At 42.3% G+C, this 16,197-nt stretch overlaps 1 protein-coding gene and 1 long non-coding RNA gene across 4 annotated transcripts in view; one reads left to right on the top strand and one right to left on the bottom strand.

Annotated features, from left to right (window-relative positions):
* LOC120523863 (gamma-aminobutyric acid receptor subunit rho-3) overlaps window positions 1-16,197 on the bottom strand; it is an 86,774-nt gene that overhangs the window by 45,375 nt on the left and 25,202 nt on the right. For all 3 annotated transcript variants that reach the window (XM_039745525.1, XM_039745526.1, XM_039745527.1), the window contains one exon: window positions 6,084-6,196. In XM_039745525.1, coding sequence (XP_039601459.1) covers window positions 6,084-6,196 — 113 coding nt within the window. The remainder of the gene's footprint in view (window positions 1-6,083; window positions 6,197-16,197) is intronic.
* On the top strand, window positions 7,888-14,410 carry LOC120523864. Its single transcript, XR_005632710.1, has 2 exons — window positions 7,888-7,992; window positions 13,024-14,410. It is a non-coding gene; the product is annotated as an uncharacterized LOC120523864 (long non-coding RNA).

Here is a 16,197-nt window from a genome sequence, read left to right as displayed (position 1 = left end):
AAAGTTTAGGTTTGTACATGACATAATCCTAACAAATTCCTGAGACTAGCAGCCGGTGATCTCTCCGAGGGTCACCCAGTGGGGGTGGGTGATCGAAACGGGCGGCCTCAGTTGTTTGCAGCGAACTCACAGAGTCCTTCCCCGATTGAGGTGCTTGCAGAGCCTGACTTTACTTTCTGTGTAGAGAGAGAGAGAGCAGGGGGGTCGGCTAAAAGCTGACAGGGTCTGCCGCTTGGTCTTTCTCTCTGGGAAATCAGCTTCATTGCTAAAACTGTTTTTTACTGCAGAGTCTGTCACTGAGAAACCTGATTTAGCGGAAGTGTGAATTCGGCCCCTGCTGGAACCATCAGCCCCTCCCTGAGCCATGCGGGCCGCTTGCTTCCACAAGATGTTTCCTTAGGGTCAACTGAAGATACCTGTATTTAAAATGTGGGGTGAGTTTGAAGAGAAAAGGGGTTTGTTTTAGATCGATTGTTATACAAATTATATTAAGTATTATAATTACAAATTATACAGCCCAGGCTAGATTTTTTAGACGTCTCAAAAGTGATCTAAAAGGGAACTACGGTATATTATTTAACTAGGTGTGATTTTTAAAGGGCTGAACTAGTAGTTATCTCAAGCTTTACAAGCTAATCTTTAAAAATCCCTTAACTTTAAAAGATCCATCCGTCATGGGCAGAGGGTCTGCGGTGTTCACACTTTATTTTATTTTATGACACTGTGTATTTGACCTATAATCTTCTCTTGCCTGTCATGGAGCTCTGTCTAATTACCTGAAGTTACAGGAATTGGGAAGTGATGAACTATTTTGGTAAGAATATGTTTTAAGGTCTACATAAGTAAGAGTATAAAGGGGAAAAGTGTCACCCTAGGGCCCTCCCATGACAAAACAAAAATCATAATTGGGCTTTTCTGTTTTTAACTTTTAATTAAAAATAGTAAAATGATTTCTAATTATCATCTGTGTTAATAGAAATAATTTCAGTTTTTGAGTAGACAGAAAATATCAAATTTTGTGCTAGTGTAACAGTAAGTGCTTTTACATGCATGTACAAAACTGGGATAAGGTAGAAAACCTGCTTCCTTATAAACCTCCGTTAAATGCACAAGTGTATTTAGAGAGGTTTCCTTTGTCAAAAGGCTCCTAGGTGATAGAAATGAGCTGAGCAAAAAAAATAAAATTCATCACTGACCGCAGCAAATCCTAAAACACACGTGGAATCTGTCTCTCTTGTGCGGTGTGGGGTTACTTTTAAAAATAACTTCATTATATTACTCACACGTCTAAAATCACCCGGATTTTGGGTTACTATCCTGTATTAAAATAATTACATTTAGCGAAATGAATGAATGAAAACACCGTTACAGTAAGTTCCTGGAGTCTGTCTCTAACCGGCTGTCCAAATGAGAGTTTATAAAGCAAAAATGTTTCGTTATCTCAACCTTTTAAAAACAGGGGCTCCGTACAGAGAGAGGCCGTTTCGAAAGAGTAGGCATTTCACAAGCGGGTCCCTTCTGCAAGTAGTTCAGAATACTTTTATTAGGTCAGAGTTACTGCACCACCGGCCTGCGCTTTAAAGCCACTCCTGAATATTCTCAATGGAGAGGGTCCTAAGGTTAAGCTCTGTATATAAGAGAACATTTTTGATATCAGCCACCAATCAGCCCAGGCTAGACGTCTCAAACGTGATTAAAAAGGGAACTGCGGCATATTATTTAACTAGGTGTGATTTTTAAAGGGCTGAACTAGCAGTTATCTCAAGCTTTACAAGCTAATCTTTAAAAATCCCTTAACTTTAAAAGATCCATCCGTCATGGGCAGAGGGTCTGCGGTCTCGAGCCCGTGTCTGCGCTCAGAGAGAGAGAGAGACAGAGCACACAGGCCTGATTGCAAGGGGGGTCTGCTAAAAGCGGGGCTGCTTGATTTCTTTTTGAGAAACCGGCTCCATTGCTGGGAGTCTGTCACTGGGAACCTGACTCAATGTTGGTTGAGGAATTTCTGTGAGATGGAAAAGGATGGACCTGTAAGTGATAAAGCAAAGATGAGATAGATATTTTAATGGCGTGTTCATATTAAAATCATAGATAGAACCGAAGAAAATGCTTTATGTTTTTATACAGCACTTTCAGAAGTGGCTGGGAAGTGGTGGGGAGCCCCGGGGGGCCCAGAAACAGGGTGCGATCACGCTGACTGACTCAGACCGTGTCTTTGATCTCACAATTTGTTATCTGTGTGCGAGATGGAAAAAAAAAAAAAGCAGCTTGACTTAGTTTGAAGCAAAGATGAGATGTTTTAATGGTGTGCTCATCTTAAAATCGTAGATAGAACAAAATGCTTAGCTTTTTAGGCTTTCAGCAGGGAAATGTGGGGGACTGGGAGGTGTGGGGGACCGGGAAGTGTGGGGCACCTATGGTTAAATGCGGCCTGACTCAGACCGTGTCTTTGATCTGACAGTTTGTTATCTGTGTGTGTGAGCTGGAAAATGCAGGTTTTTGAAGCCAAGATGAGATATTTTCATGTCTTAAAATCGTAGATAGAACAAAATGCTTAGCTTTTTATATGGCCTTTCAGAACTGGCCGGTAAGTATGGGGGGACTGGGAATTCTGGGGGGACCGGGCAGTGTGGGGAGGCCGTCCATCATCCTCGGGTCGGTGCTGGGGCGACTTTAGGCTGGTCTGAGCCGGTCAGGACAGACCCCAGGGCCTGTCTGGGCTTGTGCCGGAGAAAGGGCGGGGGCCGAGGCATCCCCCGGGCATGTCTGAGCTGTTCAGGACAGGCCTCGGGCATGCCCGAGCTTGTCGAGGGAAAGGCTGTCACTTGCCGGGCTTGTCTTTCGGGAGAGGGGGCGTGGGGAGTTCAAGGAGGGGTAGACATCCATCAAACTGCCCTTGACAGTTTCCTGGGCAGGCAGGTGGGTGTGGGGTGGGAGCGGTTCAAACAGGGGGCAGACATCCATCACACGGTCCGTTGACAGTTTATTTCGCCCGGCAGGTGCAATCCGGGTTCAAACAGCGGTCAGGCCTCCGTCAAACGGACCCTTGACAGTTTATGGAACCAATCAGGGGCCGGGGAGGGTTCGAGGAGGAGTCGGGAGGGGACGGAGCCCTTACACAATCCGACGCCAGGGGGCGGTGCCAACGGGGCGGAGAGAGGTCACGTGGAGGGGCGGGGGAATTCCGACGTGACGTCATCAGGAGGCGACGGGGCGGGACTTCCGGTCTTGCGTCAGCGGGGCGGGACTTCCGGTGTGACGTCAGAGGGGCGGGGCTTAAAAGTCATTAATCATTATGATTGACAGCTCTAATTGCGATTTTGACAGTAACCCCCGGCCTATAACTACTTGCAGGGACCACCAGGAGCTGGCCTGTCCTCTATCAAGAGCATCAACAGAGTAGAAAAATGGGAACAAACCCACCAAATGGTCTGTGCACATATTCGCTCTTTTATTAAATGTGCAATTACTAACAACAGGATTTGAAAACCTTTGATGTCAGGTGAAGCCCTTGATGAAGATGTACTCTGGCAGTTTTTAAAATAAATGAACATCTCTTGAATTGCTTAGTGCCACAAACTGAATGAAGCACCAGAGAATTTACCCAGATGTGTGCATTACATTTTCTTTTCTCCATGTTACACTGTGGCCCAGGCATAGTGTTATTTTAGTAAAATGAAATTGAGCAAAAATGACTTATATGCTCAATGGTGCACCAAGAATCTTGTGAATTGTGAAATGAAAGAAGTTAGGAACCACCAGGACTCTTCTTAGATTTTGTCGTTTGGCTAAACTGTCACCGGACAAAAAGGGTCTTGGTCATAGAAGTAACAAAGGCCTCAATGGTCAGTCTAACAGAACTCTACTGAGACGAGAGAACCTCTCAGAATAACGAGCCATTAGTCCGATGTTTATGGTAGACAGTATGGTATGGTTAGATGGTTTATGGTATTCTAGTTGGAAACCTCTCTGGAGTAAATGGCATATGCCAGTTTAAAGGACTCTGAGAGCATGAGGAAAAAGATTTGCTGGTCTAATGAGAAAAAAACTGGACTCTTTAGGTAAAACTCCCAACACTACATCTAGTGAAGACAATGTGTTACTCTTGTGATGGACGACTGGCAGCTCAACCTGGCCAGGACACCCAAAGATTGGAAGGATGGGGGAAGACAGCTACTTTGGGACACTGCCTCCCCCAGGGTGCTAGGTGGAGGTTTCCCAGCCAGGAGTGATGGTTCACCTAAGAGCACGAGAATGACCTGAAGCATGGTACCTTTGAGTAGCCCAGCCAAAGCTCAGAGAGGTATAATCAAGTAATTGATGTCAGACTAAGCGAAAATGGTCAATGGGAGAGTTCCTGTGTGTGCACAGATGAAAGCACAGCGATACTAAAGAGTAGTATTGTGTACCATGGAGAAGAACCAATGAGGAGCATGTAGTAGCCTTAACATACAGTGTGCCTGAAGGGGTATTGGTACTCGGAGTGTGAGTCTGAGTGTTAGCCTAGCAGAGGATATGATATTAGCGGTCGGCTTCAGATGTTTATTTGGAGTTTATTGTTTTCGAATTTTGCAGACTGCAATCTTGCCTTCTGAAAAAACAGAAACAGCAGTGTGGACCGCCAGGGGGTGTATTGCTCCCCCAACCCCGACAGGCAGGGACACAAGGCTTGCCAGACAACACCCCTTTATTTAAGTGGGGAAGCGCTTTTCTGTTGCTCCCCACTACACAGCACAATACAAAGCACCAAATGTACAAACAAGCATGGTCCTTCCTTCTTCCTCTCTCTTTCTCTCTGTCCTTGTCTCCACTCCTCCTCCCGCAAGCTTTGTCCACCTCCCCCCGACTCCACACCTCCTCAACTGGCTCCTTTTATAGTGCACCCAGAAGTGCTCCAGGTGTTCTGTGACTTTCTTCCAGCAGCACTTCCTGGGTGTGGCGGATGTGGTGCCACAAAGGGCTCAGCTGTACCTGCAGCAACCCCTTGGCGGTGCCCATTAAACCCAACAGGGCTGCTTTAAACTATAATACCCTACGGGGATCCGTGGTGCAGTAGCAACCCGGGGGGGACTGTCCTCTACTGTCTCAGGGAAAGCAATGTCCGAAGCGTGTTCACTTCCTCGGTCCTTCTACCCAGCTGGCATTCCGGCCGGGTAATGGCCCCAGCTATCCATCACAGCAGGAAGGAGAGATTTGCGAACAGAGTCCCAATTTACAATGAAGAAGGGAACAGTGTGAACAGGAAAGTGCTTTGAGACAGGGCCTTTGAGTGAGCAGAGATAATGAAAGTTACATAATGGACAGTGCATAGTGGCCAGGCCTCTAGATGTTCTAAAGCAATGGAGGTGTGGGACTAATTACTGGGACCATGGTGCAGTTTTTTTCTGATTTAGTAACTCAAATGGAAGATATGAAAGTATTTTCACTGTTTCTTTTTTGGACTTTTGGAATTTTCTTTCTATTCACTGTGTCTGAGCTTACACCATGGTGGACTAGGTCTGTGAAATGCAAAATGAATCATTTAGTGACAATTCCCAATTTATTAAAGATCCATTTGTTTAAAACTGTAAAGAACTGTGTTTGGAGTGTTTCTCTGTTTCTTACTGGGACCTCAGTCTTGAACTATACGATGCCCAGGATTTGAAATGCGCTGGGGCAGAGGGCACAGGGCATCACAAGCCTATCCACTGGGTGGTAATTTTCTCTTTTTTATGAAGCACAGTATTATTATTTTTTTATTTTGCCATTAAATAAAACTTATATAATATGTAGCACTGGATTATTAGTATTTTTTACTTTGCCACTAAAGTGGGTCATGAACTATATAACACTCTTATCAGTCTCATGCAATAGGGTGTTATTATAGGCCAAAAGAAAAAAAAATCTCATTTGGCAGAAATGTCCATGTATGTACAGTAAGCTTCTTTAAGCTACTGAAATAGCCCAAGCTGATTGGGCATTGCGTTTAATCAGTCATTTATTCTCTTTTCTAACAAAAGTACATTCAAAGATAAACTTTCATATTCTGCATTACTCTTCAAAAAGAAGTGCAAAAGACATCTGCTTGGGGAACTCAGGAGACTTACTTCCAAATCCAGGCCTCATTGCAAAGTCGTGCTCTTCAATGCGGAGGAGCTGCTCTGACTTTATCACAGTTGACTTGGTGCTGTCCAGTTTCTTCATTTTCATATAGGGACGACTATGAGATAAAAACAACAAAAAAGAAAAAGAATGACATATGATTGATAACTCAAAAATAAACTAAATAGCTGTATTATACAGAGAAATGTGTTATTGAAACCATTTTGTGTACAGGGTAGCCTAAAACAGGTTTTCATTCTAACCCTTTTCTTAATGAGTGACCTGTTTTTGCTGCTAATTAATTCCTCTACAATTCATTTTAATTGACTTGCTCTTTCAGACTCAGACCCCTTAATTGTTTCTTTTTCCTTAATGAGCAGCCAAACAATAACAAGATATGAAATGAACCAAAACAACTGGTGTTCACCATACAATATCTGAAAATAAAGAAAGATTAAGGTCTCAGGAACGTTGGTTTACTCAGGTCAGCAAAACATTTTAACAGAAAAGAGAAAATCAACAATTTTAGAAATGTCTGCTATTGCACAATGAAAGCAGCAACAAGCCATGGAATTAAAGAATGAGTTTAACGACAAGACTTGGCACCTCATTAAGCAACTAGTTGGAGTGAAATTGGTTGGACTTTGAGACCCTGACTTAATTGGTCTTCTGTTGGCTCACTCACTTCCCATTTCATTTCTGGTTGGGTGCCATTTAAGGAAAGAAATGAAGCAATTCAGAGGAACGATGAAGAAATTCAAGGGAACAAATCTTAAAAAAGCAGTTCAATTAAAATGAATTTACGAGAAGTTGATTAGCAGCACAAACTGGCCACTCATTAAAAAAAGGGTTAGAATGAAAACTTGCAGCCATGGTGGTCCTCTAGGACCGGAGTTGGCGACCCCTGGCCTAAAAGGACCATGTAAATAATTTTATTCCAAATAACATGATTACAATAAATTGTGTTCAGTAGTGACACTCTTGAGTTGATCCCCAACCAGATAACACCAGGGGGGCCAAAGTAAATAAAAGGAAATTGTTTATTTTAATATGTGGTGGGGTGGCGCCCTGCCCTGGGGTTTGTTTCCTGCCTTGCGCCCTGTGTTGGCTGGGATTGGCTCCAGCAGACCCCCGTGACCCTGTAGTTAGGATATAGCAGGTTGGATAATGGAAGGATGGCTGTTTATTTTAATTACAATTGATGACAATAAAACAAAGGGTGCAGAGCAAAGGTGTCTGTTTGAAATAACATACAAAGTAAATCACCTACAGACACACTGGGTCGGACTCAGCAAAGCATTCATTGCTGGGTGACAGGTGGTGTGCCTACTGCATCTTCCTATCAAGATGACACAACATATCTCCTCCTCCTCTTCACTCCTCTTGGACTCCATGCTTGCTGCTCTGGTGACTAGAATTCTGCCCAGCAGTCCCATGTATCTATTTAAAGGCCAGGCAACTCTCTAGTTAGCAGGCCATGATAACAGGGAACAGAGAGCTGCGACTTAGTTAAGAGGTCTCCCTACTACCACCTAACAGCCTGGGGGACTACTGATGTAGTCTGTGATGTCCCTCACTGTCTACCAACCATATTTAATTTTCAGGCTTAGTTTAACTTGTAGGCACCATTAATTACAGAACATTAGGGTCTAGGGCACTCTATTTGTGGTAGATTCCTGTCACTGGTAATATTGCCACTGCCAAGGTACTTATCATCTGGGCATCTTACAGGGCAACTCCTTTCTTTCATATAGGAAGCCTCTTGCAATTCTAATCCACTTTATCACAACATCTTGTTACAGCTGATGTGCCAAGTGGGTGCTACATTAGTTATTATTATTGTTAACTAACAAAGCAAGTGAACAATTCTATTACTATATAAGATAAAGTACCTGACTAGTATAATGGATTAAGGTAAGAAAGCAAATATTTATGTTTTTTAAATGCTGACTCTTTTTCTGCCTGAAATGTAAGTGTTCATCTACACTACCTCTCTATCAATGTCTCTGTTCTCATGAGTTTAAAATTAAATTAAATTAATTTTATGTATGATTAGATTTTATAGTTGTGTAAATGCTTTCATATGTATCATGAAACCATTTTTAGATAAAAATGCACTATCAAACTGTTAGAAGTAGTCAGCAAATGATGTAAATGTTTTATAGTTTCTCTGGAAGCTTTCAAACTGTCTTGTCTCTGTTTGTGAATTTCATGTTTTCTTCTGTAAATATGTTCAAAATGAAAACCTTTAACAAATGAAGACCCACCTCAATGGATGTATGCTGTACTGTTCAGGTAAATTTGTTCACACTATGTGACTTTTCCCACCAACAGCCCCAGTGCCGAAGGGAGTGCATTTTTCGGATGTATGCCTTTATTTTCCTTAAGTGAAGCATAAAGAGTGTGAGATAAATTGAAGTCTTTTCAAAAAATGTGAGGGACAAATGGTTAACTTTTAAAAACTTAAGAGGGTGATCTTCGTATGTCCTTGAAAGTAAGCTGACAAAAAAAAAAAAAAAAAACTGGTTTGCCAGGTTTTGTACCTAAAATAAATGCAAAATATTTGGCATGTTGTAATTTGAAGACTTGTTATTTTAAGTTAAGCACAAGCAATTGGACTTAAGTGTGGATTTTAACCTTACATTATGTGTGTGTTCCTCATACACATCACCTCTGAATGAAAGCTTTAATAAAATCCACTGTCTACCACTATTGGGGTGTCTTGTTTCAATGGAAGATGAACCAACAAAACAAGCTTGACTGTCTAGAGGAACAAAATGTGCTAGAGTTTCTGCACATTATAAAAATATCAAATGACGACCTTTAGGCTGTTTCTTTTCAGTCAGACTTTAAGCTCCAGATTCAAAGTTAACGGACAAAACCAATTTGAGACAGAAAATATTAAACCAACAAAAGATCAATGAAGGTGAAAGTGATCATGCAAGAAAAGATAAAAGTACAGATTTATGCTGCTTTTTCATGGTAATCCAGAACCAGGCTAAGATTGTTTTTAGGGGATCCTTTAATTCTTCAATCCCTGTGCTGATATGGAATTGCCATGTAGACATCACGGTCACTGATTAGTTTTATTTCCTCATGCTGACCTATAGCTGAAGCATTGCCGTATTATAAACACACACCATGATTGGGTTGCTTGTTTCTTTTGCACAGTACAAACCCCCTAAATGAACTGCCTTGGCTTTTGTGGTCTTTTAACTGCACGGACTGAAAAGGTAATCAGTAAAAAATACTATGCGCATTGACCAGAAGAAGAGGGCATGGTCAAAAACAAACAGCGGTCCTTACCAGAATTCAGGAAGAAAGCCTAAAAAGCCAAATCGCTATCCAAAATCAAAGTCAAAAGTACAGAAGTAGTTTCTATTGCCAAAAGTAAAAAAAAAAAAAAAAAAAGAATTGCAAAACAGCTATCTAAATAAATCTCAGATAAGCTGGTAAAGCATGTGATGACCATTACAGGCCATATAAATGATGTCACCTGTGCTGTGCACTCTCAATGCAGCATAGGAAAGATTGCCACGATAAGGAAAGACAAAAAAAAAAAATGAGTAAAAGGTGCCACGCATAACATTAATAAAACTGATAACATCTTCTTATTGAGAGTTGTAATGTAGGGGTGCCCGACTCCGGGTCTGAAGGGCCGCAGTGGCTGCAGGTTTTCATTCTAACCCTTTCCCTAATCAGTGACTAGTTTCGCTGCTAATTAACTTCTTCTCCCTTCATTTTACTAGCTCTGTTTTTAAGAATTCAGTCCTCTGAATTGATTCTTTTCTTCATTAAATAGCAGCCAAACATGAGATGTGAAACGACAGCTAAACTGGGATTTCAAACTCCAACCAATCTCTTAATGAGAAGCTGATTCTTGCTGTTAATTAAGCCCGATATTTAATTCCATGGCTTGTTGCTGCTCTCTTTCTTTCACAGTAGACATTTCCATAACTGTTCATTTGTTCATCAAGATGTTTGGGTGACCTCGGAGATCAACCTTACTGAGACCTTCACCTTTCTTTATTTTCAGATATTGTGTGATGGGCACAGGTGAGCGTGTTTTGTACCGTATTATTGTGTGGCTACTCCCGGATGACTGAGCTTCTCACCCTATCTTTAAGGGAAAGCCCAGACACCCTGCGGAGGAAACTCATTTCAGCCGCTTGTATTCGCGATCTCGTTCTTTCGGTCACTACCCATAGCTCATGACCATAGGTGAGGGTAGGAGCGTAGATCGACTGGTAAATTGAGAGCTTTGCCTTACGGCTCAGCTCTTTTTTCACCACGACAGACCGATGCAGAGCCCGCATCACTGCGGATGCCGCACCAATCCACCTGTCGATCTCACGTTCCATTCTTCCCTCACTCGTGAACAAGACCCCGAGATACTTGAACTCCTCCACTTAGGGCAGGATCTCTCCCCCAACCCTGAGAGGGCACTCCACCCTTTTCCGGCTGAGGACCATGCTCTCGGATTTGGAGGTGCTGATTCTCATCCCAGCCGCTTCACACTCAGCTGCAAACCGATCCAGAGAGAGCTGAAGATCACGGGGAAGACCCAGGACACGCTGGAGGGACTATGTCTCCTGGCTGGCCTGGGAACGCCTTGGGATTCTCCCGGAAGAGCTGGAAGAAGTGGCCGGGGAGAGGGAAGTCTGGGCCTCTCTGATTAAGCTGCTGCCCCCACGACCCGACCTCGGATAAGCGGAAGAGGATGGATGGATGGATGGATACTAATTAAGGAAGAAGTGGCAACTAAGGGGCCTGAGTCTAGTTAATTAAAACTAAAGCAAAAGAAGTTAATTAGCAGCAAAAACGGCTCACTACTGAAGAAGATGGTTAGAAAGAAAGCCTGCAGCCACTGAGGCCCTCCAGGACTGGAGATCGACACCCATGTTGCAATGGATCCTCTGGTCAATTACCACACACTGTTATCAGTTTGTCTCCCTGCAGTTAGCCCAACTATTTCTTTTTTATGTAAATGCTGGTTGTATCCAGAATACAAAATGAGGATGATGAGGAGCACACACTGATACAGTGTATTGCCACACCCACCACACGACAAACCAACTCAGGATCCAGATTCGGACCTGAGTGCAGCCATGCAACGGGTGACACCTCAGCACCACACTAGTTCAGATGGAATGGAACAGTGCGAGGTTTTTTTATGGTGGCTGGAGTGCCAATTCTGCCACCAACCCCCAAGTTTCTCCCTGAAGGTTGGAGGGCCTTCATGCAGGGCTGGATGCAGATTGACATCATACCCTGGACGGAGCAATTGCAGGTTAAGGGTCTTGCTCAAGGGCCCAACAGAGCAGAGTCCCCTTTGGCATTTACAGCCTTCCAATTGCCAGTGCAGATCCCTAGCCTCAGAGCCACCACTCTGCCCACAAAGTATAGGTCATGCATGGGACTTGAACTGCAAATACACTCTGGTAATGAGGGGTCCTGTTAGTGGCACAGTGTTGGGTGAGCGCAGAAATCTTATGATAGTACTGTAAAATGTAGAATAATTAGCTATGAGTAATGCTAGTGCTTAAGGATACTATGCCTGTCTTAAATAGATGAATCACAACATAAACAAATACGCACTCAACAAAATCAGAGCACAGCACCTTGTACCTCAAACCAATATAATGCAGAACAGCCACTCTTCATGACACAAGCGTACGTTGACATTGCGTATGAAAGACTGTTGCACCTCTGCTCTTATTGTTCCCTCCAAGCCTAAGCTGTTATGTGTTTACCAGTTCTTGTTCAGTATTTTCTGTTTATGCTTCTTTATAATGTCCTTTCTGTTTAATTTGAACTGCTTTTATATTTTTAGAATAGTTACATATTTTATGCTCATAACATTTCAGTTTTGTGTAATTGTGTTTCTATGTGGGTGGCATGGTGGCGCAGTGGTAGCACTGCTGCCTCACAGTAAGGAGAGCTGGGTTCGCTTCCCTGGTCCTCCCTGTGTGGAGTTTGCATGTTCCCCCTGTGTCTGTGTGGGTTTCCTCTGGGTGCTCCTCCCAAAGACATGCAGGTTAGGTGCATTGACGATCCTAAAATTGTCCTGTGTGTGGGCTGGTGCTCTGCCTGGGATTGGTTCCTGCCTTGCACCCTGTGTTAGGATGTAACGGGTTGAATAATGGATGGATGTTTCTATGTGGATGTATGTCTTCTGTTATGTTCCTTTCATTTTGTGGGTGGTTCGCCAGTAGGTAGGCCCACCTGTTCATCTCCATCTACGAACTGCCCCCAGCCTTATAGAGGCTATGGAGACATGCAGTTCAATGGCTTACATTGTTACACTTAGGTGTTGGTGAGTGTGCTCTGTGTTCATGCTATTGCTTATTTTGAATAACAGGATTTTGACCTACTTTGCTCTGTTTTTTGACTTTTCTATCAGATATTGTTAGCTTCTGGGTTGCCTATTTTTAGGCAAATCTGTCTGTGCTTCTGCTTATTTGCTAAGAGCATTTTTCAAATATAAATCTTTTAATTTATAAAGATTCTTTGTTTGCTCTTTAATTAAAACCTGAAGGCTCCTGGTCACCCTTCTACTTATAAGGCTTTTGTGACCTTTTTTTGGAATTATTATAGTTGTTTTGCCAACTGCACATTTTGGGCCTGCTCCAGCTGAAGCCAGCAGGTTGCCTTCTGGGCCTGGCTAAAGTAAAGGTAGCCTCTGCTGGCCATACCAGGTTGACTTCTGACCTGCATCCTACCATCTTTTTGGAGGACTTACCATATTTTTTCTCAGAAGGAAACCCCACAAAATGAGACCAGCAAGCACCTACTTATTTCTCAGAATTTGAGTCATCTTGGGGGCACTGCATCAGGTTTATCCAGATAATGGGCTTGTTTATTGAACAACAATAAACAGCAACACTTTACTCTAAAAACCTACTGGTACTGATGACTTCACTTTCTTATTTTTATGTGCCACAGGAAACTAAGAAGGAGATGTGCCTAACCTCATACTGTTCCCAACCTGAACCCTGCCAGGATTACAGCATTGGCAACCACTGTCATACTATCACTGCAGTGATGCCCCCAGAAGTACCCGCTTATTGAAAGTCTCCATTTTCTTTCATGAATTCTGCTGATTTAAAGGATGTGTTCCACTTCCTTGTTGGACGGGTTGCAGCCACTCGAGCATCTTGCCCTGTCAAACCTGTGAAGTACTTACAGCCAATCACCTTCTAATCCTGCTGATGAAGAGCTTCCTGCACCGTGTTACAACGTTTTCTCTCAATCTTAGTAATGGCCAGTGACTGACTTAACATTCTTAACAGTTTTGATTTTCAGTTCAGGCTTTCACTATGTTCACATGGGATGCCACCAACATCCTGTATTTTGTAACGTAGTTGTGACACTCAGCAAAACGGTAAGACCCAAACCTGATTAGGGTTGCAGTAGTAAATCAATATGCATGACAATAAATCACAATTCCCTCATGACTTTTTAGTACAGTTTCAAATTTTCAATTGTGCCACATATGTCTGTAGTGGTAGGGTGTTTTAACATGTTAGCCATTGGGGATGCAATGAGAAGTCAAGCAAATTTTGCTTGACCTCCAATTGCGCAACAAAACTTTTGCGAGGTAGGCATAGTTCAGCAGGAAATCAATGTGGAACAAACTTGTATAGGGATTGCCACTCACTGGGCCACTCACACACACTCCCAGTCTCATACTGTGACCAGTATAGAGTTGTCAATTAAACTAAATGTTCCATCTTTGAAGATGTTGAAAGAAGCCCACACAGACATATGGCCAATGTTCAAAATTTGCATGGATGAAGGATTCAGGCACATGATAGTGGATTCATGAAACAACACCAATAACCACGGAACTATCCCTAAGTATTGCAATGTACAAAAAAAAAAAAATCAGTCAAAATCCTGACACATGGTTTCTAAAACATTCTGGGAAAATGTCTAGAATTTCCATTTGTTTGATGTTTACTAAAAGCTCCACCTCAGTCACAGGAATTCACTCACGTTGCCTGCTCATAGAATACACTACTCAAGCAAAAAGCAAATGCCTCTTTAATGTACATTTTCTAATTCTACTTTAGTGTGGCTGCAGAAGATCATGGTGTTTAATCGACTTTAATCCTGATTTAGATTATGTTGTCTGACGATAAATTAATTTTTCATTCTCTGCAAGCTGTTACTATATAAAAAAAAAAATCAATGCTTGCCATACAGGATAACTTGAGCGAAGAGAACACTGATCAAATGCATCAGAAAATGCTTAGTGTGTAGTGTGTAGATTTGACTTATGTGTTGAAATGCAAACCAATAAAGATATTTTTTTTACTAAATATCTTAATTTTGACTGTATCCACTATTTTAATCTTATTCTAACCCTAAACATAATCGTGTTGAGCTCAGGCTGCAGAAGAACATAACAGATTGGTGATAATATTAATACACTGTAGGCATAGTCAGTGTTGAAAGCAGCCGACTGTCACCATCACTGCTTAATCCAGTACATGCAAGCGCTAAATACTGTCATTTACTAGAATTAAAGTTCTTTTTAAAATACTGTACTTAATTAAGAAAGCAGTAGAATACTGTCTGCATTTGTTTTTGCGGTTTGTAGGAATTTAACTTTTGGAAGCTCCCACACATTCATTATATACAAGCAGCTTTTTGTTGTCTAAAGGTTCACAGGAACGGCATTGGGTGGAAGATGACAATGACCCCTGGATGAGACACCAGCTCATTGCCAGTAGAGACAGACACACATCCATACCTGGTCAGTCTTGAGTCACATATTACAGTTTTTCTCGATTGGTTTGGCTCATTTCTTGAAACCGAGATGACATTCTCAAAATAACATGGACAGATCTCCAAACCACCTTGCAAATGTTCACAACAGAATGGCATTTCTCATTGATTTCATCAAATTGCAAATGCCTTAGTACATGTCTCAAGTGTCTCAGTGCATCTTTGCAAATGGTTAAGTACAAGTAGCCTGCAGTTAGCACAATAAGCCCACATTTAGCACATTTTCCAAATAAATAGATCTTGCTGATCTAAACTGATTAGTTGATTCTCAGTCTAATGGTTGTTCTCTCCAAAACATGTCAGCATGATTTCATCGTGTAAGTCATCATATGCACAATAGTCTGTTCAATTGTCAAAATTAGTCAAGAACATAATACCATGAACACCATATATGAATTTCTTGGAACATTTGATAAATTCATGACAGTAATTGACAATCAGGTGAAATTAGAACTTGACCAACGAAGGAGGAGTTTCCCACATCTCAGATGACCAACCAAACAGTTTGTTTAGTTACCTGACAGGTGCTGTCTATTGTTGTGAATGCTGCCAAACGTGTATATATAGAGCTTGGCTAGGGCCAGTACCATTTGAACATGGAGGTACCTCACCAAGTAAATCAAGAAGGGCAACCTCCTGCTCGAGGAAGAAGAAGAGGAGGAGGAGGAAGAGGAAGAAGAAGAAGAGGCGGAGGAGGAGGAGTGAGGATGCGTGGTGGTGGAATAGGGGGAACACGAAGACACCATGCTGTCCCGGATGAGATTCGGGCCACAATTGTAGACCATGTGGTTAACCATCGCCTGACAATGGCAGAGGCTGGGCGCCGAGTGCAGCCTAATGTGCCTCGCTCTACTGTCTCCTCCATCATCCAAACCTTTCGCAGGGAAAACAGGTATGTACTCAGTCAATGATGGAGTCATTACAGTATACAGTACTGTGCATACTGTAAAGCAAGACATGTATAAACTCTTCATTCCGTGTGTGTGTGTGTAGGCCTACAGTACTGTAATATATTACCTCAATGTGATGTTGCAATATGATGTTACAGTACAGTAACTCATTCTGTAACAAATACGGCATACATTACGAATTGTCATACAGTGTTGTCCTTTGACTTCTACGTCTAGGATTGGACGACAACCTCACATGGGTGGCAGAAGAAAACTTCTCAATGAACAACAAGAACAAGAGATCTGTAACATGGTGATTGCAAATAATGCTCTCACTTTGAGACAGATCCGTGATGCAATCCTTCAAGACAATGCCATATTCCAAAATGTCAACTCTATCAGCATCTCCACAATAGACGGGTATTGAAGAAGCATC

The sequence above is a fragment of the Polypterus senegalus genome, chromosome 2 (genome assembly GCF_016835505.1).
Source record: "Polypterus senegalus isolate Bchr_013 chromosome 2, ASM1683550v1, whole genome shotgun sequence".
Taxonomy (NCBI): domain Eukaryota; kingdom Metazoa; phylum Chordata; class Cladistia; order Polypteriformes; family Polypteridae; genus Polypterus; species Polypterus senegalus.
The sequence above is the reverse complement of the archived record's forward strand: the minus strand, read 5'-3'. Positions and strand labels throughout refer to the sequence as shown.